This window comes from Telopea speciosissima, chromosome 11, assembly GCF_018873765.1.
Source record: "Telopea speciosissima isolate NSW1024214 ecotype Mountain lineage chromosome 11, Tspe_v1, whole genome shotgun sequence".
In the NCBI taxonomy this organism is placed as follows: Eukaryota; Viridiplantae; Streptophyta; class Magnoliopsida; order Proteales; family Proteaceae; genus Telopea; species Telopea speciosissima.
The window spans coordinates 2,392,202-2,418,099 of NC_057926.1; the positions used below are offsets into that span (position 1 = coordinate 2,392,202).

The 25,898-nt window shown below is 39.7% G+C and overlaps 1 protein-coding gene and 2 long non-coding RNA genes across 3 annotated transcripts; 1 reads left to right on the top strand and 2 right to left on the bottom strand.

Moving 5' to 3' along the window:
- Window positions 1–16,414: 16,414 nt before the first annotated feature.
- Window positions 16,415–23,402, bottom strand: LOC122646082 (rop guanine nucleotide exchange factor 14). The gene is made up of 7 exons (XM_043839558.1): window positions 23,245–23,402; window positions 20,203–20,595; window positions 19,065–19,210; window positions 18,910–18,984; window positions 18,533–18,802; window positions 17,683–18,030; window positions 16,415–16,837 (listed from the first exon to the last, which is right to left on the bottom strand). Exons 1-7 carry the CDS (start codon window positions 23,306–23,308, stop codon window positions 16,454–16,456), a joined length of 1,680 nt encoding a protein of 559 aa, XP_043695493.1. The 5' UTR covers window positions 23,309–23,402; the 3' UTR covers window positions 16,415–16,453.
- Window positions 23,348–23,629, top strand: LOC122646084. The gene is made up of 2 exons (XR_006330559.1): window positions 23,348–23,463; window positions 23,525–23,629. It is a non-coding gene; the product is annotated as an uncharacterized LOC122646084 (long non-coding RNA).
- A 412-nt stretch (window positions 23,630–24,041) lies between these two features.
- Window positions 24,042–24,525, bottom strand: LOC122646083. The gene is made up of 2 exons (XR_006330558.1): window positions 24,302–24,525; window positions 24,042–24,177 (listed from the first exon to the last, which is right to left on the bottom strand). It is a non-coding gene; the product is annotated as an uncharacterized LOC122646083 (long non-coding RNA).
- Window positions 24,526–25,898: the final 1,373 nt, after the last annotated feature.

The window sequence follows — 25,898 nt, forward strand, 5'->3', positions numbered from 1 at the left end:
AGCCAACTTGAACAACCTTGGAGGGGTCTTCCTGGCTGAGGGGCCAGGTGATGAGGTCTTCCACTAGCCTTCCCCTTCTCTCTGTCAGTTCATCTCTCTGGTCACTGACCATGCTCTCTAGGCAGAGTGCCATTCCACGGGTGTTGCCATTATTCTTTTTCATGAAGGTGGCATAGCACTCCCTTGCTTTCTTTTGATCTCCTCGGACTTCGCCTACCCCATTCTCGGTGGGGAACTTCATCTTCAGGTGAAGTGGTGATATGACTCCTCTAAGGGCTGTCAGTGATGGTCGCCCTAAGAGGCCGTTGAAGGACACCACGGACTTGACTACCATGAAATTCACCATGATGGTTACTTGTTGAGGGTGTACCCCGAAGATGACGGGTAGCTCTATAGTACCTCTGATGGAGGCGGTGGAACCTGAGAATCCATGGAGATAAGTGGGCTCTGGTTTGAGCTGGTCGTCCTCGAACCCGAACTGTCGATAGGCGTCCCAGGAGAGTACGTCAACAGACGCCCTTGTGTCTATCAGTACCCTGTGTACAGGTCGATTGGCTACCTCCACCTGTACTACCAGGGCATCTTCATGCGGGAAGTTTAGTCCTTCCAGGTCTTCATCCGAGAAGGAGATCACCACCTTGGGCTTCTCTGCCACTCCCACGAACCTGGCATGAGCTTTAGCTTTTCTGGTGGACTCTTGTCCCGGTCCTCCAAGTATGGTGAGGATAGGAGGTCCCTTGGTGCCACTAGGTTCTGTTGCATCTCTCCGCTCTTCTGGGCGGTCTCTCTCTCGATCTGTTCTTCTTTCTTCTCGTCTCGGTTCCACTCTGTCTCCGTCGCGACCTTTATCTCCTTGGCCTGAGCGGTTGTCACGTCTCCTCTTCACATACTTGTTCAGGCTTCCTGCTCTTACCAGTTGCTCTATCTCTCTCTTCAATTGATAGCACTCCTCTGTGTCATGCCCATTCTCTTTGTGGAAGACAGTATTTGTTAGGGTTCCGCTTCTCTGGTCCTGCTAGCATGGGTCGTGGCCAATGGAGTAAGTCACGGTCCTGGATCTGCATGAGTATCTGGGACCTGGTGGTGTTCAGTGGTGTGAACTCAGGGGTGCTTGCCCTCTCGCTTCTCTCTGGGCGGCGGTCTATCCTCCTAGATGGGCGGTCGCTCTTCTCTTGTCGACGCTCTGTCCTCGACCTCTTACCCTCTTTGCGGTCATCAGGTGCTGACCTCTTGTTGTCTTGTGGCTTAGCCTTGATTATTTTCGTTCTAGCTTGTAGTACCTCGGCCATATTTGCAAACTCGTTGCACCGCTCCAGGAGCTCTTTCATAGTCCTGGTCTCATGACGTGCCAGGTCCTTGATCAAGTCTAGGTCCCTAATACCTCCTGCTAGGGCTACATGCGGTGTCTGGTCATCCAAGTCTTGAACCTCTAGGGACTCCTGGGTGAACCTGGTAACATATTCCCTGAGAGATTCCCCAGGGTTCTGTACCACGTTCAGTAGATTGACGGTGGTCTTCTTCTGCTTGACGCTGCTTTGGAAACGGGTGACGAACTGTTCGCATAGCTCTACGAACGAGCATATAGATCTAGGTCGTAGCCTAGAGAACCATGATGTGGCTGCTCCCTTGAGGGATGCAGGGAATGCCCGACAAGAGACCACGTCTGACCCCCCATACAGCGTCATCATGCCATTAAAGTAGTTGATGTGGTCATTGGGGTCAGTGGTACCACTGTAGAGTTCAAAGGTGGGTAGTCGAAACCTGGAAGGTAGTGTGGCTGACGTGATCTCTGCCAAGAAGGGGTGTTGCCCAGGTATGGAATGCGTCTCGCCTTTGGTCTGCTTCTTCAACCCTTCCAGCTTCTCATCCAGGTCGCGGAGTCTTTGATCGAGCTCCTCGTCCCGTGTCTGCCCCCCATGCCTGGCCGAACGTTCGCTGCGACCCCGTTCACGCTCTCTCCTGGATGTCCCCTCCCGCCTTGAGTGTTGGTGGGATGGGGAATGGTCACGCCGTGATGAATCCTGTCGTGAAGGTGAGGGGCTTTCTTCTCTGTAGGTCCGGCTTCGTCGTGGTATGTGACTTTCTTCCAGTCGTCCGTCGAACACAGACCTCCGGACCGATCTCTGCGGGCTAGACACCCTCGCCCTGGGTGTTGGCGTCCTCCCACGTTCTGACCGTGGCGAGAGGTCCCTTGTTCTCCTGGGATGCTGGGAAGGCTCCCCCCGTTGCGGAGTGGGAGTCGCTCGTCGCGCTAGTCTCTCTGATCTCACGCCCTTGGGAGATGATCTCCTAGGGTTCGGCTCTTGTCGAGGTACGGACTCCACCCTTGCTGATGGTGAAGTCCTTCGACGGTGAGACATCTCACGCTGTGTCAAGTATTCTCGAAAGAGTCGTTGTTCATCGAGGATCTGTCATTGCAAGTCGTTGATCTGACCCACAGTGGCTGGAGCATTGGGGTCAGGTGTCACCTCCACCACCACATCGTCGGCCTCATCATTGTTGGGCTCGGCGATCATGAACTGGTCATTAAGGGGGGATCTCTTCCTCCAGAGGGACATGGTCCTGGTCATTGGCTCTGCGGCGAGAGCACTCTGGGGGTGGGGATCCATTCCTTGCTCCGTTGTTGGTGGTGGTAGTCTTCCTTCGTGCCATTGAATGAGTATGGAAGCGAGTTAGTAGTTGTAATGGCTAGCGTCGTTCCCACAGATGGCATCAATTTGTTGCGTCAAGAAATCATCGAGCGGTCCTGCGAGTGCCGTCACCTGCAAGTGGACCAAAGGGGTCAACAGAGAGAACCGGTGTGGTCCCGGCCTAGGGCTCTCCGATGCCAAAGTTAGATCTCCTGGCGCAAATGGATGAATAGTGATTATTCAGTATGAGTTTAGATGTCCCTGATGGGGTTGTGTACCTTACCTTTTATAGTAGCATATGGTGGTGTGGAGAGTCCTAGTTTGATGGCGATTGTGCCGTTGAGTGGATAGAGGCCCTGGGTAACGGGGCTCTATCCTGATTGGCCATCTCCCCATGGGAGGGAGTGTCCTGGTGGCATCAGGATCCTTGGTGGATAGATACCCGCGTGTGGTGATAACGTCCTTGGTGCTTGAATCCGTCTGGGTGACGTGACCTCTAAGCGGCGGTCTAGAGTCCTGATAGTGACATGAGTCTCAGCGATACGATCGGATCGTAGATGGGTGGCCCCCACCTCACGTGCCCACGATGTTGTGCCTGGGTGAGGCCGCGCCCTGATGTGTGGCCGCGCCTAGGTGAGGCCGCGCCCGAGTGGTGGCCGTTCCTGGGTGAGGCCGCGCCCGAGTGCTGGGACCCGGTTCATTCTCCTTGGCTATGGAACGGGTCGCCTGTGACACATGGTGATCGTTGATTGGCCCGGTGAATATGGGATGTATCAGTACTAAAGATTAGGATTACCTTAACCTTAGTAGAGTTTGCTACCTTTCAACTTTGAAGCTTAATGCAAGTTGAATGAAGGAAGCTTGTGAGAGTCTATGCCTTGAATGGATGCTTGAATTCTCACTTGAGTCACTTGTATTTGGAGGCTAATGATTATGATTAGTAGTGATATTTAGAGCCTTAAACAAGTGGGTATTTATAGGCTAGATGACTTAAATTAATTAGGAATCTAGATTAAGATCGGATTCCAAAAGTCATATATAATCCGGTATGCTGGATTCCAATCCGGTATGCCGGATTACCTAATTTTCTTATTGAACAGGGGAATAACGGTCAAATTATAACAATAATATATTGATCCAGTATGCTGGATTATGATCCGGTATGCTGGTTCATCTGATCCCAGGCTTGTCAAACAGTACGGTTTTGGTAATACGGTACGGTTTCGATACGGTACAAAAAATAGGTACCCAATACCGATACTGTACCGTACCATTTAAGAACCCTATTTTCAATACCGTAACTGTACCGCTATGATACGATATGAAAACGGTATATATATGGTACGGTTTTGGTACGGTATGAAAAATGGTATATGTACAGTATAAAAAAAGGTATAAATTTGATTTTTATAAATGGTATGTATATGAAAACGATATATATACGGTACAAAAATGGTATGCATACGGTACGAAAACGGTACGGTTTCATTTTTACACTCCAAAACGGTACGTTTCGATACATACTGACGGTATGATCGTAAAAACCGTTACCATACCGTACCATGATCAATACCGTTTGACCATACTGTACCGTACCATTTTTGCAACGGTGCGGTTTGGTACGGTTTTACACGGATGGTTTCGGTTTCGGTATACGATTACGGTTCCAGATTGACACCCTTACCTGATCCGGTATGCTTTTTCTTGATCCGGTATACCTTTTCACCAAATTTCTGCTGAAATTTGTTAAGTCCTTTATTGGACTTACTTGGATGATTCCAATTGGGTTTGGTCACATGGATTGGGTTTAACTTAAACCTCCTAAAGTCCATCTAAATGAATGCATGCATGTGTGTGCATTACATCAATTGTAACTTTAATTATGATACAACTAGATACAAAATTAAACAAGTTCTTTGAGGTCTTATATCTCAATAAGTTGCTTGAATAGAAGTCTTGAAAGTAATCCTTCACTTCACAATATTCTTTGAAATCTTTGTCTTAGTGCATCAAGATTTTACATGCTCCCCCTTACTTGATGCTCATTTCTTATGAAGTCTCTCTATACAATATAACACAGGTTAGTACAACTAGCTTATTTGTTATCATCAGAACCATAATGGGTGATATATGGAGTTTACCCCAACAATCTTAACTTTTTTGATGATGACAAATAAATAGTATCAAATGATATAAAGAGATAATATCAAGACAATTTATGTTGAAAAGATAAACTACAACTTTATCTCCTCATTTCTCTCCCCCTTTGGCATTATCAAAAAGCGGGGATAGAAAGAAAAAACTTAATAAAAATTTGGTCCCCATTGTATATTGGGTCCGTCAATGTCAGTGTCATATATTCCTCTTGGTCTCCAAACCATTTGGTTTTCATTTACCCTTTGGTTACCATTCCAATATGGGTATGATTGGGGGTTCTAAGATCTTTGTACCTTAGGTGGAGTTCTAGTAGGTCTTTGCACCTTTGGATGAATCCCCCTGTTTTGGTCATTGTAAGGTCTTCTAGGATGGTGGAAAGTTTGCTTCATGTGATAACATTCCTAGATGGTATGTCCCTTCTTGTTGTAATTATTGCATACAACAATTTGAGGGATATAGGGAATCTTCCCTTTGGGATTGGGTTTGCTAAATTGATGGCTTTTCTTTCTTAAGTAGCACTCCTCAATAGAGTGACCTTTCTTCTTACAATAGTTACAAAACTTCTTTTTGACTTTCTTACTTGCCATTTTACTTGAACTTGGCTCTTTTGATTTATTTGAACCTTTGTTCACATCATAGCCTACCCCTTCCTTGTTTAGAGGTGCTTTTGAGGCATTTCCAAGTAAGATGTCAAGAGTTCTTTTTTCATTGGTAAATGATTCTAAGTCTTTACACAACTTCTCTTTTTCTTCTTCCAAGATGTTAACTTGAGAAGTTAGAGTTGTGTTTTGGTCTTTAAGAGTGTTTATCTCTTTCAAGAGATTCTTTTTAGTAGTAGCTAACTCCATGCTACTTTAGTAGAGGTCTTCAAAAGCTTCTTCTAATTCTAGAAAGTCTTTATGAGATGGAGAAGTGGGGGTTACCTCATTTTCACTCTCTTCATTTTCAATAGCCACAAAAGCAAGGTTGATTTTCTCTTCTTCTTGAGATTCTTTGTCTTCCTCTTCTTCATCGCTTGAATCGAATGAGTGTTTGGCTTTGTATACTTTTTTGTGTTTCTTTATCTTCGGACAATCTCCCCTATAGTGTCATGATTTCCTACACTCATAGCAAACAATGTCTTTTGAAGAAGATTCATTATTCTCTTTAAAAGCATTCTTACCCTTTTGGTCTATTGAGAGTCTCTTCTTATTGAATGAGGTTTTGCCTTTGTTCTTCACGAACTTTGAGAACTTCTTTGAGAGATATTCGATCTCGTCATCGGATAGTTCTTCGTCATCATCACTTACTTCATGGTATGATTTGAATACTACAACTTTCTTCTTTGGTTCTTTTGGTTCATCCTCCTTGGTGTCCAGTTTTAGTGCATCTCGTGGGTTTAGAGTGATCCCAATAGCTCGTCTAGACTCAGTTTGTTGATGTCCTTAGATTCTTTGATAGCTGTAGTCTTGGGTTTCCATTCCTTTGAGAAAGATCTCAATATCTTTCGAACATTTTCACCATTAGAGTAGACCTTCCCTAAACCCTTCAGTTTGTTTACAATATTAGTAAAACAGGTAAACATAGCATATATGTCCTCATCATTTTTCATTTTAAAAAGCTCATATTCATTTACAAGCATGTCAATCTTTGATTGTTTGACTTCCGAAGTATCTTCATAGGTAACAACGAGCTTATCAAGCATCTCCTTAGCGGATTTACACATACAAGTTCTATTGTACTCCTTTTCTCCTAGAGCACACTGAATGTAACTTATAGCAACATAATTAAGTTGGACTTTTGCTTTGTCAGCTGGAGTCCACTCTTCCTTGGGTTTATCTATATTGTTTGGTCCATTCTCAATGACTTCCCATGCGTCAATGTTATTGGTACACACGAAGTTCTTGAAGCGATTCTTCTAATAGGAGAATCCATTACCTTCAAAGAAAGGTGATCTAGTGATAGTGTATCCCTCAATCTTACGATTGGCAGAGGATCCCATGGTCTTAAACTCTTAGTTGGATTGAAAAGCAATCACGGTCTTGAGCTCCTGCTCTGATACCAAATATGAATTCACTTAGAGGGGGTGAATAAGTGAAGATAGCAGAATATGCTAAATAATGCAGAATTAAAAATTATCTAAGTAATGCAAACAAACAACAATAAACAACATCAGAAATTTATAGTGGTTCGGCCAAAGCTTGCCTACGTCCACTCCTCTCACCTTAGAGAGAATTTTACTATGTCAAACCTTGAGTAAGAGCAAGAGGACTCGTACAAATCTTAATTAAGAGTAAAAGAACCCAACTACTCTTGATTCCGAGCAAGATGACTCAACCAATCTTGATTCCGAGCAAGAGGACTAAAACTACTCTTGATTCCAAGCAAGAGGATTCAAACCAATATATAAAATAAAAGGTACTAAAGATTAGGATTACCTTAACCTTAGTAGAGTTTGCTACCTTTCAACTTTGAAGCTTAATGCAAGTTGAATGAAGGAAGCTTGTGAGAGTCTATGCCTTGAATGAATGCTTGAATTCTCACTTGAGAGTCACTTGTATTTGGAGGCTCTTGATTATGATTAGTAGTGATATTTAGAACCTTAAACAAGTGGGTATTTATAGGCTAGATGGCTTAAATTAATTAGAAATCTAGATTAAGATCGGATTCCAAAAGCCACATATAATCCGGTATGCTGGATTCCAATTAGGTATGCTGGATTACCTAATTTTCTTATTGAACAGGGGAATAACGGTCAAATTATAACAGTAATATATTGATCCGGTATGCCAGTTCACCTGATCCGGTATGCCTTTTCCTGATCAGGTATACCTTTTCACCAAATTTCTGCTAAAATTTGTTAAGTCCTTTATTGGACTTACTTGGATGATTCCAATTGGATTTGGTCACATGGATTGGGTTTAATTTAAACCTCCTAAAGTCCATTTAAATGAATGCATGCATGTGTGTGCATTACATCAATTGTGACCTAAATTATGATACAACTAGATACAAAATTAAACAAGTTCTTTGAGGTCTTGTATCTCAATGAGTTGCTTGAATAGAAGTCTTGAAAGTAGTCCTTCATTTCACAACATTCTTTGAAATCTTTGTCTTGGTGCATCAAGCTTTTACATGCTCCCCCTTACTTGATGCTCATTTTTTATGAAGTCTCTCTATACAATATAACACAGGTTAGTACAACTAACTTATTTGTTATCATCAAAACCATAATGGGTGATGTGTAGAATTTACCCCAACAAGAAAGCACTTGGGGAAACAAGCATTCCACAAAACTTGCATCCAAGGGGTTAGAAGTTAAGAAAATCTTTTCGAGATGAGATCCAAAAGCATGAGCCATCTCCTTAGGGTCTTTGGTCTGAAGATGGTCGGTTACCTTGTATAGTTGAGTTTATGTTATAAAGGACTCTAAGGCCTAAGCCCAGTTTACAAGTGAAGTTTCAGTAGCAAACAAAGAATGCCCCTCAAAAGTGAAATCAAAATAACGAAACAAAAACTCTATGAGTGGAGGAAAACTGTCCAAAAAAAAATGTCATAAATGTTAATATAGATTCCATTACAGTGAAGGGTACTTTTACAAATTGTGCTTATCTCTCAGTCGCTGAAATTTTATCGGTGAGATGGATCTAAGTGTTTATATCCTATTTTCGGTCAATAAAGAAATAAATCAAAATCTATTTCAGTCGAGATTGAACTATTAGTCAGTGACTAGAAAATGATTAGTGATAAAAAAAAGGGTCAGTGATTGACAAAATAGTCAGAAAATGGTCAATGATCGAAAACGGCTAGTGATCGAAAATGGTTAGAGATCGAGAATGGTCAATAATCGAAAACGGTCAAAGATTGACAGATTGGCAACAATCAATTAACGGTCAGTGACCGGTAAACGGTCTCCAGGGTGGTTATAGCTAATTTCAAATAAAGTGGGAGTTGTAAATCTACCTAATAACCACATAAACCACCAAAATTGCCAAAGAGCCTATAAATAGAGAAATTCAAAACAAAGGAAAGGATCCAACAAATCAACAGAACAAATTTTTTGTCTTTTTTTCTTTTTTTTTCTTTTATCTTAAGAATAGTGTAATGTAGATTTTCATCTCTCAACATGTTTTTTGGTTTGCTTCAAAAGATATACATTATCATCAAGTTGCAAGTTTCAACAGTTCGTGGTTGGGAGAATTGTGAAGACTTCAACAAATTCGTTTTCATGTTGTTAGCAATTTGGTCGTAGAGTAGTGGTAGTGTAAACACCAAATTGTAAGTCTCATCAGTTTTGGATTTGACAAGTTGTAATGACTTCAACAAATACGTTATGCAAAGTTAGTAATATGAATTCTTCTTCTTCTTGGCATTGCAATCTTTGCATTTTTTTAAAGTACTTGGATTACCAAGGCACTGGTAGAATCCATCATCGCCTGGAACACAATCTTTATTAGTTTCCTCAGTCTGTAAGGGTTTCCAGACCGAAAGGAATTTGGAGGAAACACTAAGGGTCTTTTTTATATCATTTTTCATTTTCATTATGGCCTATTATAAAAAAATCATTAATAAAAAGTTTTTTTTATTAAAAAAATGAAAGTTGTTTGGCAAATATTAGAAATAATACAGTATAGAATAAGAAATCGTTTGGAAAGTAGTTATCCGTAAATAATTTTTAGTGGTAGTGAAGGAATTCCCATATCACCCATCTTCTTTTTCAAATCAACACAAAACCGTATAAAGGGATGGGATTCTTCTTTTGCTGATTGAATTTGGAATTCTACAGAGAACGCCTCATTGCTGAACAAGGGGCACTTACATTGATCCATGCAAGGTTCAAAATCTAGATATCGGACTCAGGATTGGTTATGGCCGAAACCTTTTTGATCGGGATCGGATTGTTCCAAATCGGTCAGGATCGGTCAAAAAACCCCCCAAAATCCTTTTTTTATGGATCGGGTCATGTATCGGCCAGAATTGATGGGTGTTGTGATCTCGGGATTGGATCGGATCGGCAAAATCGGTTGGTATCGGTCAGTATTGGTCAGTATAGGTCAAGATAATATAAAAAATTAAAAATAAAACTTAAAAACTTTGAAAAATAAAAAAATATATATTTAGTTGGATCGGTCAAGGATCAGATCGGGTCGGCCGATCCAACCGAGTTGGGTGGTCCAATCAACGATCCAGTCAAACCTTGCTGTATCCGTCAAATCTCGGGATCGGCATTGACCGATACCGATCCGATCCGGCCGATATCGGCTGATTCGATCCGATACCTCAAACCATGGATCCATGCCATGGCTTCTTCACAGCTTATCGAAGATTCGTTCACTGGTGCTGTTAACTAGCACCTAGGTGCTCCTCATTCCAAATGGTAGCTCAATATCCTTCCCTAAGCTTTCATCCCTGTCCATTTTCACTTGACAGAGACAATGAGCTACGACCACCACTCTCTGATTCTCAACAATGGCGAAAAGGAAAACCGAGGAAACCCATTCTTAGCAAACTCTAAATAGTTGTTCAAGCTTATAATGAACTGACTTGTTCTAACGAAAACCATGAACAGGAGAGACAATTAACAAAGACACAGTGAGCAGAACAGACTATTGAATATTTATTTGACAGAAAAACGAACTCAAAAAGGAACTTCTCCAATCTTGGCTTGTGAAAAACGATAAAAAAAGGGTCTGAGTCGCTACAATGGCAGTAACCCAGCAAGTGCAAACGAACCCTAGTAGAGGAAAACCCCAACAAAAAGTGGAGGAAGAAGTAGAGGAGGACTTGCCTTGGATTCAGGAGGAGAGGGATCTGGTAGAATTCACGGGGTCGGTAACGCAGGCGATTCCTAGGCCCAGGGTCGGTAGTAGTTCATTGTCGTTGGGTAGGTTGCAGCAGGAAGGAGGGGGCTTTTCTAAAATCAAAAGCAAATGTCTATTTTACCCTCAAATTTGGGTCTTATGAACAAGTGCTCATGAAACCTAAGCGAAAAACATGAGACAAAAAATGTACTTGAGTCTATTACGATTTTAGAGGTTTTTCATTTATTTTAAATAAAAACAAATTTTAAAAATTATACCAAACACATGAAAAAATGAGAAATGATACCAAAAAAACATAAAAGTCCGTCATCCATGAACCTGACTCTCCTTCAGCTGTGGTGGGAGCTGGAGAATCCAACCCAACAAAAACAGGGGGTTTGGTCATCTCAAAGGGGGGCCTGCTTGTGCAATGACCCACCCCCCTCCCCCTTCCCCCTATTGTGATGGGCTGGATCCTCCAGCTCCCGCCATAGCTGGAGGAGAGCCGAATGGCAAGTTGTGACAAAACCTAAAATGTTTGTTTACATAGGTCATTTTAACAATTTCAAGTCCTACTTCCATAGAATAAGTTTATATATATATATATATATATCAACTCACTTCTCCCAAGAATTATTAAAAACAAAAGGGACTTTCTCAAAAATTTTGCCTAGTTACATAGTGTCCTTTTGAGTGGTACTATTTACACAAATTGAGGAATGTGGAGGTTCTAACTCCATTGGCTTCTTGGATCAGACACAAACTAGGCATGTGGCAGGCAACTGCCTCTTTTTGAGTTATGAATGTTGTGATTACTGGGAATCCTCATTCTTGCAATGGCCTCACTTCATACTCATGGGGATGGGTGATGTCTACAGCATTTAATATACCAAACAGGTCGTGGCTCGTGGCTCGTGGCTCGTGGCTCGTGGGTGGCAGATGTTGCATCTCATAATGTATCCAATATTTATTGTGAGGATGGATGGTGTTACTCAAAAATTTCAGAGTTGATGGAACACGTTAAATTAAGTTCTTTAACTTATTTCATATTAGGTTGACCCAATTTAGAGTTCATACACTAAATTGAACTCCATTAGGCTCGTAACAGATGGACTCAGCAATGAGCACAGTTATAGAATTACAGACCCCCAAAGTTATATCCAAAATAAGATATTTCCTCTCACATCTTTTATCTACATAACTCAACACCGCTATGGTTAGGAAGAACACCCATGTGAATGACAATTAAATGGATTAGACGATAATAATATTTTTAAAACATTCATCATAATAAAACATGTACGACAATGATAAAATATGTGTTTAATACGATTTTACTATGGAAAAATCCAAAAATAAAAATACAGGCATATATTCATTATGCAACAAAGATTTATACCACCTAATAAACAAAAGAAAACCTCAGAATTGAAATAAAGGCAATATAGTAGTTGAATACTTAATTCTCTATTAGGTCTCATTAAATTATCATTTAACAAATCAAAATATTCATAACATCATCTCATCAAACATAAAAAGTATCACATGATGTGGTATATAACAATGAAAATCCCACAAAATATTATCTATAACAATAAAATATATAAATCATCTCTCATATAATCCATGAAATTTAAAAAATATAGTTCATACCATAAAGAAGGAAAAACGTAATTATTTACCAACCATGCACGTGATTGTGTGATTACACTTTCATCAAAAAAAAAAAAAAGAAGGGGTGTGTGGGTTTAGTCCCACACCGGGTGTGTGAGTGTGTGTGTGTGTTATGTATATCCGCCATTCTACGGTCTTAAAAGTCGGTTAACCTTTTGAGATTGGTGTGTGATTTGTGTGATTACACTTTCATCAAAAAAAAAAAAAAAAAAAAAAAAAAAAGGGGTGTGTGGGTTTAGTCCCACACCGGGTGTGTGAGTGTGTGTGTGTTATGTATATCCGCCATTCTACGGTCCTAAAAGTCGGTTAACCTTTTGAGATTGGTGTGTGATTTGTGTGATTACACTTTCATCCAAAAAAAAAAAATCATGCACGTGATTGTGCCCATGGAACATCTTAATAGAATAGACCATTGATAGAGTTCATGGAAAGAGTTACATGTTAGTTTAATTGAATAGAATTTTAAATGTCTCCATGAATATGCAATAAAAAATGATTACAAAACTCTCTCAAATATTTTCTAGCGCATGGAAGTAGTTGAGACGAAGAGGCTTGTTGAAAGAATTGCAGCAAGGTTAGTAGAAGTAGCGGTACCAATACCAACATTGGCAACGATAAGAACAGCCGGAGGCTACAATGCAAACACAGAAGTAGAGTAGAATCCCCTCAATATTCCAATTGTCATTTGGTTCGGATTATGTTCGTTTTCTCAAGCTTAAAAGCCTAACACCCTAGTTCTGGAAACAGAGACAAGACGGATGCAGAAAAAAAATCCTCTGCACTGCACCGATTTGGTGGTGCGGCCTTGCAAGCTCGACACGTAGATGATGCGACATTCAATGGTGTGAACTCGATTGTACTTTATTTTTATTTTTTTTTCTTCTCAAGCTTGGCACCGTTGGATGTCGCATCATCCACGTGTTGAGCTCGTAAGGCCACACCATAGTGCACCGCCAGATTGGTGCACTTCAAAAGATTTTAATGATGTAGGTTTTAAAGTTTTGTCAGAAATAGTAATACCTAACCCATATAAACTCCCACGAGTGATGACATGAATCGTCTAGAATAGTCAATACACCTAGATGGACACTTGTCGGCCACCGCTGCAATTGATTGAGAAGGGAGACAAAGAATGGATCTTTATCCCCTGCGATTCCCTGCTCGGTATAATTCCTGTAATTCCTCTCATAGGGGTGAAAATGATCACCCTACCCCCTGCCTGAACACACTGCCCTGGTGTGATCCACCTCCCCCCCCCCCTCCCTCTTATTAGAGGCACTAGGGAATTGTACGGGACAGAGAATCACAGGAGATATTTTTCCAAGGGGGCAGGGGTTAGGGCTCCAAAACCAAAGAAAAAGAAAAAGAAAAGCTGAGAAGCTTGGTTTTCGATTTGGGAGTTTTGGTTACGGACCTTGGGTTTTGCATTTTGATTTTGTTTTTCGTTTTTTAAAAGCAACATTTTATGGTGTATAATACGCTTAAAACGTATTATAGGTGTTTAATGCGAAGACCTTTAAATGTAATTAGTACGAGCTTTTTTCATGTAAATAGAAACATAGAAATATATGTAAAAAATATAAGAAAAAGAATGCTAGCTGGTCGCATGGCTTCTACTACTAGACATAGGAGCATGTAAAAGTACCCCCTACCCTCCATGTAATACAAAAATGGCATCTCGTAACAAAAAAAAAATGGCATCTATGTTGATGCCCCTGAGTATACTCTCATTGGTCCCCACACCGATGTAAACGCTACATAACATCAATCTCTTGCCCCAAAAAATAAATTTTTTTTTGGGAGAGGGTTTGGGCATATGCATGCGATAAAGAGAAGGATTTCCAGCTCGAGTGTGCGCATCCATCCTCGCCGTTCCAACAACACCTTGGCAACATGTCAATCTTTAAGGATGCATCGGGCATCGTCTAACTCGGGGGTGCGTTGAAGAGAGAGTCGGATCCTGGGCATACCGCCAAATTTTTGTAAGAAGGGCTGGACACAAGAAGCCAAAGAGGGAAAGAGAGGTGTTGAGACCAAGGTTCTAAAACTCAGGTTTCGACTAGGTTTCGAATAGGTTTTGATTATATCTCGGTCGAAACTTGGGATCTCCAAGCTAACTCGAACCTTGGTTTCGAGACCAAGTAGTTGTTTTTTTGCCCTGATTCTTGTTGTTCTGCCTATTTTTTACATTTTAAACTCAATCCATGCATTAGTGTCACATAGAGAACACTAAAAGTATTACTTGTGGTTTTGATCCAAGTTTGATACTGTATAGTGTTCTTGGACATGGTATCAAATAAGATTTGACCGGAATATAACTCTTTCAATATAAATGAGATTTAAGCAATCTTGGATTTGTTAGAAAGCTTTGTTTGGATAGTTTTCCAATACATCCAAGATTTCTTAAATCTGATTTATATTGAAGGAGTTATATACCGGTCAAACTTAATTTGGTGCACGTGAATGCTGTCAAAATCGCTCTGAATGAAAATATTTTTTTGGACATCAAAACAAATGAATATTTTACAGTACTTTTGGTTTTTAACAATGTTTTACCATATTAAGATTTATGGAATTTTTAGATTTGAGAAAAATCGCAACATTAGAAAGTTGAAAATTACACCTACTGTCGAAAATCTAATTTTTGTTCTTGAATTGGGGGATTGACATTTTTTTCTTTTGGAATTTTATTTTTTAACTATTTTTATTGGATTCAAATAGAGGGGTATTTGCTTATTTATGAATAATATCTTAAGTAAATGAAATACAAATACAAAAACATTTATTTAAATGATATTAAACATAATTAAGTGTCTATCCTGGTTTCTGGCAGTTTTTGGCATACATACCTGTCTGTCCTAGTTTCGAGTCAAGTTTTTCCTAGTTTTGATGGACTTATATATCGAAACCACTGAAATATGATCGAAACCATCGAAACCCCGATCAAATCCAGGGATTTTATAAAATCTCCCTTCAACTCGTCTTGAAAACCTGAAAAACTGAGCTAATTCGGTGGCTTCGATAGTTTCGGTCAAATTTTGTTCCATGGTTGAGACAGAGTGGTACCCTAACGGCTAACGGAGTGCGCAACCTTTTCCCATTTTTAAATTATATTTATACCATTGTACTTACGGGTATTTATTTACTGACAATGAACCTAACCACATTAAATGCTGTGGAAGAGGAAGCGGAATACAGGAAACTGCCATTTTGAGGCGTCCGGACTGTTGCAGACTTGCCGGTTCTGCAAATTTCCACCTGCTTTTCAATGGGAAAGTTAGCTCTTTCACCTACACAACACACCCTTATGACCAAGGTTCGTAATCTTAGATCAGATCCGTCGATTTTGACCGGTTCGGTATCAGCCAAGACCGATCTGATTCACCTGTACGAATAAGGATAAAAGGTAGAAGAAAATTGGATTTTTTTACAAAGAAACAGTGCCAAAAGTGTAATATTTACCCAAATTTGGCCGATCCCAATTCGATAGCAAGATTACGAACGTTGCTTTGTGACTGAGACTCTGAGAGGACTGTGGTCCAAGGTTTTAAAACTCGGAATTGGGAGCAGAATTGGTCAAAGAGGATTCCGATTGAATGGGATCTGAATAGGCTTGAATCGATTCAGGAACCGAGAATCTAAATTATTTTGAGGAAAAAATTGAATCGACTTAAGAATCAGGAATCAATCCATGAATCATCTTATTCAAAATGAATTATTAAGAAAACAACTAGAAAGCAACCGATTCGACCAATGCAACACCGATTCCAATTCCAATTAGCCGATTCACCAATTCAATTCCCGATTTTTAAGACCTTGCTGAGGTCCTCTTTTCATTCTTCAGTGGAATGGAAAGTGGAAATATATCTTCCTCTTGGATCCCTTTGCATCCTCACATTCAAATTTGTTGTTGAAACATGTTTTTATACTTACAAGGTAATGGGAAAGCGTATAATTTGTAGAAGTTAAACAACAGATATTAATCTCTTATTGAGAAGTCTGAACACCTCTCTAAGAGCTTTCCTGTAAATATTTCTTCTTGTTAATCAATAGATTTTTCTTTTTTTCATTAAAAAAAAACAACAGATATAAATGAAATTTCCTTAAGAGAAGACGCATTAAAATAAATGTACTCTTGTATTGCACAGAGATTATATATATTTCTTTTAGGAAAAAAAACAAAGGAGGATTTTTTGATAACCTCCTTCACTATCATGGGGAATTCGGTGCAGACAAACTGCGACATGATTCTCTACCAATGCACCAAACTCGGCTTCTACTGGGGTTAGCAGTCAGTGAATTTGTTTTGAATTTATGATCGGAAAATTCCGCATCATGAACCTTACTTCCACTGATATCACGAAATTGTCCGTCCACCCTGTTCATCTGATCAATAAGCGAGTGACGTACTGAATCCCGTGCACTAAGAGTATCATAGTTTCCACTGAGATTCATTCCAGGAAAGCAGCATGTCACCGGAGAGTTTGGATTGCTCAAGAGATCTTCCTGCAATATATCTTTGATCCTAGAGAGGATGCTAAATGCCAAGTTTCCCAAAACTCTTGAATAAGCTTCCAGAATCGAATGCCCGATATCCTACAGTAATTGAGAGTGCAACCAACTCGAATTAGATATGCTGCAATATTAGCCCATTAAACCAAAGGATGCATGACACAAAGGTGATGAAAATCATGTAGTATAGTTGCTATAAGCTGTTTTCGTTATACATATATCAAAGTACAATGAGCAACCAAGATCTTTGGGATACTTTACTACAGACAATATCTAAGAAATATGATGATAAACCAATGTCAACCACCTATTCAAACTCCTAAAAAAATGGAACTAAATGGAAATACGACGACAATAATGAGAAACTAACAAATCACAGGAAATCATAAAACAAGAATGATATTTGGGTTGGACTCAAAATGGGCTGGTTTTCAGTTGAGAGTTCAGTAATGAGTTGCATACAACAGCAATCCTATTAGTCCCAAACATCCATTGTATTAAATTGTTTACAACAGTGGATTTTTACGAGAGAGAGAGAGAGAGAGAGAGGTCACAATAGTGGAAATATAGTAGTAATTGAGACCCAAAAAAAAAAAAAAAACTGGAAGGGAAAATGACAGTTCTAATTTTGTGACTATCAGTTAATGAACAATTTAAGTCAGAAATCATTGAGGTGATTGATTGGGTCATTACAGTCCACAAGGGCCTAATTTACTAGCAGCAGCTCAGATTCATCATTCGAGATGGCATGAGCATGAATGCAAGACACACTATGTGGATGAAATTGTTCAGATGAAAAGAATTGTAGCAGACCAGGTTACTAGCTAGTTTCAAAGCCCTTAGCAACATGAAACACTAGTGCAATAATAAATCTAGTTAAGAGTTACAACTTAAGTCTATTTTAGAGCTAAAACTTTAAAAATACTAACCTTGTTGTACTGGACCTTGGTAACATCAAGAAAGGTTTGAGGAAGGTTTGGAAATTTGATCTTAAGAAGCTGCAGAAGGGCTTCGGCTCTCTCCATCAGGTCCTCTATCTTATCTACCTCAGAGATGGGATCCCTCACAAAAGACCACGAATTTCGAACTGGAGATTTATTACTCACGTGATCAGAAATTTTCTGTTTCCAGGCAAACATGGCAGTCTCCAACCTGTTCACAGTCTCAAGGACGGTATGTTCACTTTTCAAATTGAGAGAATCAAACGTTTCCTCAACAGAGCTCAACTCTGCAGTCAAGATCCTATAAAGTTCTTCACCAAGGCTTGCCCTGCCAGACTGCAATCCAAAAGAAAAGAGAGGAGATAAGGGAAATGTGATTAACAAAAGCAAAGGTTAATGGTGATTAGAGTTCGCCAAAACTATCCATCATGTACACATAGCAAGTAATCTGATCTTTTGGGAACTCAGAAGTTTAAGACACAGCTGAGTTCTGTCAGATCCTCAATAGTTCAGATATCCACCAATCCAACATAGACAGCTAGTTCAGGGGGGGAATTTTGCTTAACCATAATATGGTTATCGTTGCAAGTGTAATTCCACAGGGACAGAGCTGCTCATTGTTAAGCTTTCCCCAATTCGGTTTGTCCGAGTATTGCATCCAAAAGGAAAAAAAATCTGCCAGTATGTGGGAATATGAGGTAGAAAAAAGAAACATGTATAAAATTGTTGCACAGAAGTCCATTACTAATAAATTTGTAGTCATAACCAACAAACTACAAAGTGAAGTTCTGCATATCTTTTGAAGATAAAGACTTTGTGATTGAGAAAGTGTTCTTGCCTTAGGAAGTGCATCTTTGATGGCAGTTGGAACAGGCATTTCAAGCAAAACATTTTCATTAATTGATTTTGTGGCCTTGAAGACTTGTTCCACCACCTTCCCCTGATATATCAATTTCTTCCTTCCAGTAACTGACAGCCCAGCCATTGGAACGCAGGGAGATGGGAGCCACCATTTCTTACTCTGCCTCTCACTTCTACTCCTTCCTTCTGCTCTACTACCTCCTTCAGCATACCAGAATTCTGTGTTCACCATTGCATCTAGTAATTCCTGCACAATCAGAGTAAAATGGGGTCGTTTGAATACTTGAATTTGGAAAATTAGATCAATGAACTTCATAGTTTCTTCAATTTATGTGATTGAAGGAAAACACCTACAATGAGCATGGAGTCGAGCTTTTGAAGTGCAGGAAGATTCATGTGGATGTCAGGACGAGCTTTTGGGATCATAATCTGCACTGAAGAACCAAATTAAACAACGCTATATTCTATAAGCATAAATGTAAAGGTTTCTAACCTTCCAGAAAAAGTACCTCCAAGGTACCACCATTTTGCTTTGCAGGAACCAGTTCAACCATGTAATGAGTGGGGGAGAGCAACCAATCCAATTCTCTTCTCCATCTGCCCTTCCTTTCTTCTGGCAGTGGCTCTAATTTCCACAGCTCCCCAAATATCGATGCTGTGATGCCATATTTAGCATTTCATCAGTAAGCTACAAGGAAGTGATGAGGCACAAAATTGAAAGAAATGTGTTGGATGTTTGTGGCAAAATGTTCTCTATGGCCCTGAAAAACAACATTCCTCACTTCACAATTCACTTTAGGAAACTCATCTGGTCAAACTGGCAGTTGATGGGTAGATAATACCTAATGGATTAGCCACATGTCAATTTCACAGTCCCATCTCAAAAATAAGGCCCACAATGTATAAACTTTCTCTGTTGAATTTTCGGCTCTTAAACCAATGAGATCCCAAAATCCACTTTCCGACCGTGAAAAAGAACCTTCCTCCAAAGGTCACCAGAGGAGAGGAACCTGATCAGGTCAAACTGGCAGTTGATGGTTAGATATGCCTAATGGATTAGCCACATGTCAAGTTCACAGTCCCATCTCAAAATATGGCCTACAGGCGACAGCATGTGAACTTCCTTAGCTGAATTTTCGGTTGTGAAACCAAAAATGCCAAAATCAACATTCCAACCATGAAGTCTAAGGTTGCCACTTTGGGGATATGCACCTGTCCTGAAACTTACCAGATTGTGATGTGGAGACCATATCTACCAAATTTGAACACCAAAAAAGCTATCAGGTGGAAGATCACAGACCATGAAGGAAACATTAGCCCATAATGCCAATGTCAATGAGTTCTTTGTTGACCTATTTAATGTAGGCGTCAGTCCAATCATGGATTGCTTGTTTCTATAGGAGACATCAGGTTCATTGTTACAATTTTCTCGTGGGACTCCATAATTCATATATAACTGAACATTCATTATTTGTCACTCACCATTTCAAACAGCAGTGGGACAGTATAATCTTCACAGATACCCAAATGGAATATCTAGAAGGTAGTAGACAGAATAAGCTATTACGTAATAATATCAAAATAGCTCATAAAAAGAACAATTTACTAGAAATTGTTATTTCAAATGAAAATGAATGTTTGTAATACCTGCAAGATTTGTCATTGCATTTGACAATGCTAATGCAGTGCTGAGGCCCTTTCGCCCTCCTGTGACATCTTCACCCAACAACAACTTGGCAAATCTTTCTTTCATGGCCTCCACATCTGAAAATTGGATGGAGTAAGCTGGTTTCTCTTTTGCACAGATATGTTGTGGGCTGCTTGAGACCTCCTCCCATTCATTTGGATCATGCTCATTGGGCTTGTTTACCAGCCATTGAGAGGAAAATGATCCGAAGGCATCTTTGCTAGAAGAACAGCTAGAGGCATCTTCATCTAATGAGTCGGTTGGGCAACCATCTCCTCTACTGGTGCCACTTTCATTGTCATAAGTACAGCTATTGAGAATGCAAGTCTCAAGGCCATTATATGTTACTATCCCTGAAAGATTCCATTTGAACATTATTCAGTGTGAAGCATTAAACACCAAAAGAACTACTGAATATTTCAGTGGAAAACTAAACAAAGATGGTACTGTAATTAAAGCTAACGGTACCTAAAATGACAGAATCAAAACATTTTGTTCTTGACAATTCTAAGTTAGCAACCACAGCCAATAAAATTAACGCACTTGAAGAAATTCACATACTATAGTCATGTTAAAACTTAAAAACACAATTTGGAAAATGTACATGTCACAAACTCAGACTCATACATGCTGATGGATTAATTTGAAATCCAATAACTTTGAAATGGATTGCAAGAGAAGGTAGCAATTCTATATAAAAACCATAGGAGTTCACTGCTGTTCCTAATGGATGACAAATTGTTACCATGCAAACCAGCACTGCAGTTTCAGTTTAAGAGGAAAATTTTCCACTAAGCCTGTAGTTGAAAGCCTTACCAACAGGCCCTGTATAACCTGTATTTTTCTGCCACATTAACTGATGATTTGATAAGTTGATAGTTGGAAGGATGGAAGATACTATGAATATTCCACCTGTCAAATTTGGTGACCTATCTCAACTGTATGATCTACTATGCCTAGGGTTTTGCCCTAGGTTGTTCAACTGTTCCTATGGATACATCGGATTGGTCTAAAGCTTTATCCAAGGTTAGAAGAAAATGTAGACATTTATGTCCACTAAATTTGGGCCATAAACAAACAGCTATGAGGCAGTTATAAAGGGCTCGATGGTTAGGATTCTGGATACCAACTGGCAGACTTCGCTCCCTTCAGATCTATCTTGAACCCAATGTATAAATGGGCTGGCTGCAGTTTTAGGCCAAGTTAATTCACTGGGACTCTGCCTAAGGCCTGGTTCTGCTTCCTAAATCCAACATAGGCCATCCCATCAAATTAGGAATCTGAAATGAGTTCAAACTAAACCATGCGACAGTAAAAAACTGTGAACTTCATCTAATCTTAACACCAAATACCCAATGCTTGTTCTCTGTTTATAGCAGACCAGCAACAAGTTCTGCATTGTTCTGTGTATAAATTCTTGGACCCAAAATGTATTTGCTAACAAGATCTGAAATTTAGGATTTCAACCCCATATATTAAAGAGAAATTTCAGTCCATTCCGCAAATTGCAGTCCATTCCTACATTGCAATTACTATAGTTATTTTGTTTTGATTTTGATTGAAACCAAAATGTTTCTCGAAATTTAGATATTTCAAACCATGCTTATTAATTGATAAGATAGAAAATGCTGGACCCAGACAACTCCTTATCCGAAAGGTCCGATTGTCCACGTCAACATCATAGGACCCAATGAATCCAATTTCAGCCCGTTGAGGATAACAAATCAACCAAGGCCCACCCATGTCATCTGCATCGGATCAACCGGACTTTTTTTTGGACCAACCGGACTTTGGATCCACTGACAACAAAGAATCAAAGACCAACTGCCATTCCGAGGGACAAAATACACATGAAGTCAAACTTTGGTTGCGGATGATAGCTAATTATACTCGAGTCCCAACTAAGATAACATGTGGCTTTCACAGTTGCACAAACGTGGAACCAACTATGAGAGCAAAGGAAAGCTAGGTGACACTCAGTCAAATTTTGTCACTGTTCATGAAATCAATCTTTGATGTGAAACCTCACATGGCTGACGACACATCCAACCACTGACCCACAATGGTTCCTCATTTTGTTTTTATCCTCATTCTTTTGCACATAAGTCTATACTAGCAAAGATCAAGAAAGAAAGAAAATGAGAGAGAGAGAGATAAAAAGGGAATCTCTAAGTTGGGCCCAACCAACGTATAAACCATACCTACTTTTTCACACCAATGGCATTCCCTTCCCTGAAAATGACTTCCTCTGTCTCCCTCACTTATACAGTGTGACACCACTACAGTCTACAGACAGACTACTGAGGCGTGGATTTAATTAGAACCTTGAGAATTCCGCGTCATAAATCTATCCAGTGTGGGTCCCTAATATTCTGATGATATTTCGTGTTAAACAATTTGGCCACTTTCCGCTCCTTACGTTAGACCCGCTTTAATAAATAAGTCTACTTTCCACCCCAAAAAAAATATGATATTTCATTTTCCCTTTACAAAGAAACCCTAGTCTGGTCAGATCAAAATCTAGGGTGAGAGATCAACATATCTCCCAATGGTGGATCTATCATACTAATATAGAAGATAAAACTAATCAGGGTTTTTCTTAATCACATCAAAATAATATATGGAACTAATGGTCAAATACTCAAGACCAAACCCTGCTAATGAGAACAAAAGCCATTATTATTGTTCTAAGGTGTATAACCCACAGTAGAAAATATTAAAAAAGAAGGAAGGCCACATGGAAGATTTATCCAGTGGTCCAAACGTGGGTTTGGTGTCTGGTGGTTCTCTTTCCACCTCTAATATAACTGAAATGTGGGCCCCAACCCATTCAATGTATGGGCCCTACCACACCAGAGGGTAGCTTCAACACAGCACCCACAACTTCGGTGTGACCAATCTATCTATAATCAAACCAATCTCCATGGGATCCAATGGTTATTATCTAATCCCCATATACACATGATCTTTGTGACGGAGGCATAGAGAAAGAGAGAGCTTACTGTCTTGCTCATCAAAGTCGAAGCTGAGCTCCTTGTGCCGTCTACAGCAAACCAGTCTCCTCATAACTCAGGGTCTTTTGAAACTTTTCTGAAAATTAGTAGAGTCGAAAACTCGAGATACTGAGGGAAGCCCAAGCTCACACGCCCTGGTCCTGCACACAACAACTAGGGCTTTTTAGATAATAAAATAAGATCAAAATCGGATTCTGAATTCGAAGTGTCTTCGGTGAAGCCTCTAGCTCGGACTAATACAAGCAGTGAACTGAGTCAACTGAGTGAGTAATATATTGGGTTTTAAGGGGAATTTGAAAAGTTCTTCCAAATCCCTGAAAGGGCGAAGTGCATAAAATGCCCTAAATCTGAAGCTTTTTGAAAGTTGAAACTTGGTAAAAGTAGGGGCTAAAAGAGGGTGTTTTTTGTTTCGAGGTTCCCCATTGGGGCATTAGCCATCAGCTTTTCAGGAAAAGGATGAGAGAGAGAGTTCATGACAAAAGGGCAGTTACAACTTTAAGCGAACTTACCAAAGCAGATTACCAGAGCTTCAATGAAGAGGACAAAGAGATGGGAGTAGACAAGCAGATTTCACCCTAGAGCTCAGACTTTAATAATAAGTTACAAAAGATAGCGAAAATTTAATTTGTCCTAAAGATTAAGAGGCCCATCAAGAGAGAGAGCGATTGCTACTAGTCATGATTAAACGAAATGAATACGGAAGCTATATTCTGAGCGGTAAGCTCGATCGTGTTCGAATTTAACGAGGAAGTAAAAAAAAAAATGGATTCTCCAATATAGTTCTGCAAACCCATGATCTGATCATGGAGGCAAGCTTGAATGCAGAAGAAACCCCAAGAAGAATAAGCTAAAGACAGTGATATTTAACCTTTAATGAATCCGATTCCTCTGCACAAGATTCGCTCTTCGTCGTCTTCAAAACTGCATTTTAGCCATAAAAACCTCCATTATCTACAAGACCACTGAAGCAGGGAGAAAATCCAGAAGAGCCTCACAGGGAGAAATTAAGAAAGAAAATAATAAATAAAAAGAGAAAGAATCTTACCTCCATGAATACAGTACTGAAAACTGTCATGTCGTCAGAGAAACCCACCACGAAGATTAACATTCAAGAATGCTTTCAATGAGAAAAATAATGATAATGGTAAGTCTGTGAGAAGAGTGCAAGCTGGAAGAATAGAACACCCAAGTGTGAAAGAGAACAAATGCGAGAAGGGTTGGGATTTGGGAGTGATTTGAGGAGAGATGTCAAATGTTTGTTGAGAGTTGAGACTTCACTTCAGAGAGGGCGAGACTCGAGGGAGAAAGAGAGAGAGAGAGATGAGGGATTAATATATTATTTGGAAAGGGTGTGAGAGAGAGTGACTGATAAGGCAAAGGGTGTGGACTGGAGCGGAGGATCTGGGTCGGGTCGGTGCAGCTCTAGTTCGATTTTTATTTATTTATTTATTTTTTTGGGCCGAAAAATTCTCGCCTTTGTCTCCTGGACGGTTGAATTTGAACCGTTTTCAAAATGGAGCGCCTTGGTTTGGAGCGGTAAACGCAATCATGGACGGACATGGACCCATCTAGGGACTCGTGTAGTACACATGCAAAGAGATTTTCTTTTGAATTTTGATGAAATAATTGAATCTAATGGAATCCAAGGACTTCTTTACGAGATCTAAAATCATAGAATTCACTAATGGGTGTTAATCGATCGGTTTAGTTTGGTTTTGTGAATCCGAAACCAAACAAGTAAGGGAAGATTCGATTAGTTTCCGTTTTTTTTATTGGTTTGTCATCAATTTGATATTAGATTTAGTGACTTCGACCTAGGTTTTTTTTTCTTTAATTGGTATTGGTTCCTATCATTTACACCTTATTTTCAGTCTATTTGAATCAATAGAGAAATAGATTGAAATCTATTTCAGTCAATACTGACCTGTTAGTCAATTATTGAAAACGATTAGTGACTGAAAACTAGAGGTGTCAATTGATCTGATTCTGGGCTATCGGTCCGGTTCCTTAATGGTTCTAGTCCTAATGGGTCCGGACCAGAATCGAACCAATAAGCTAATTGGTTCCAATCTTGAGATTTAGGACCATTAATAGGTGGACCGGTTCCGATTCCTAAACGGTTCCAAACAGTAAAATCAAATTTAAAAAAAAAATAATTTCTCTAACACATGCTACATATATTTAATAATACTATAATAAGACACTAATTTCAATCACTTGAGATATGATTCATTTCTTTTTTTCTCAAATCACATAATTAGTCTATATTACCTCTTGTTTGATATTAATTAATAAGTAGGAACACCATCACCCTCATAAGGTATGTTCTTAAGTTAACATTCCTAAATGGACCTTAAAAATTTACAGCCAAATCTTTGGTAAACTAGTATATGAGACAAGTGGTAACAACCAAAATTGATAAACTAAAAAAATAAAAGGGTTTGACCTTAGCTCTCATGACTTTGAGTCTTAAGAATTAAGGTTAGTATGTGATTTTATTCCGGTTCTACCAGTTCCTAATTGGTAGATCCGAAACCGGACCAATAACCTATTGGTTGGGTTGGTTCCGGTTCCGGTTTCTAGCGGGCTTGTTTCGGTCCGATTACTGGTTCTAGTCCAAAATTGACACCCCTACTGAAAAC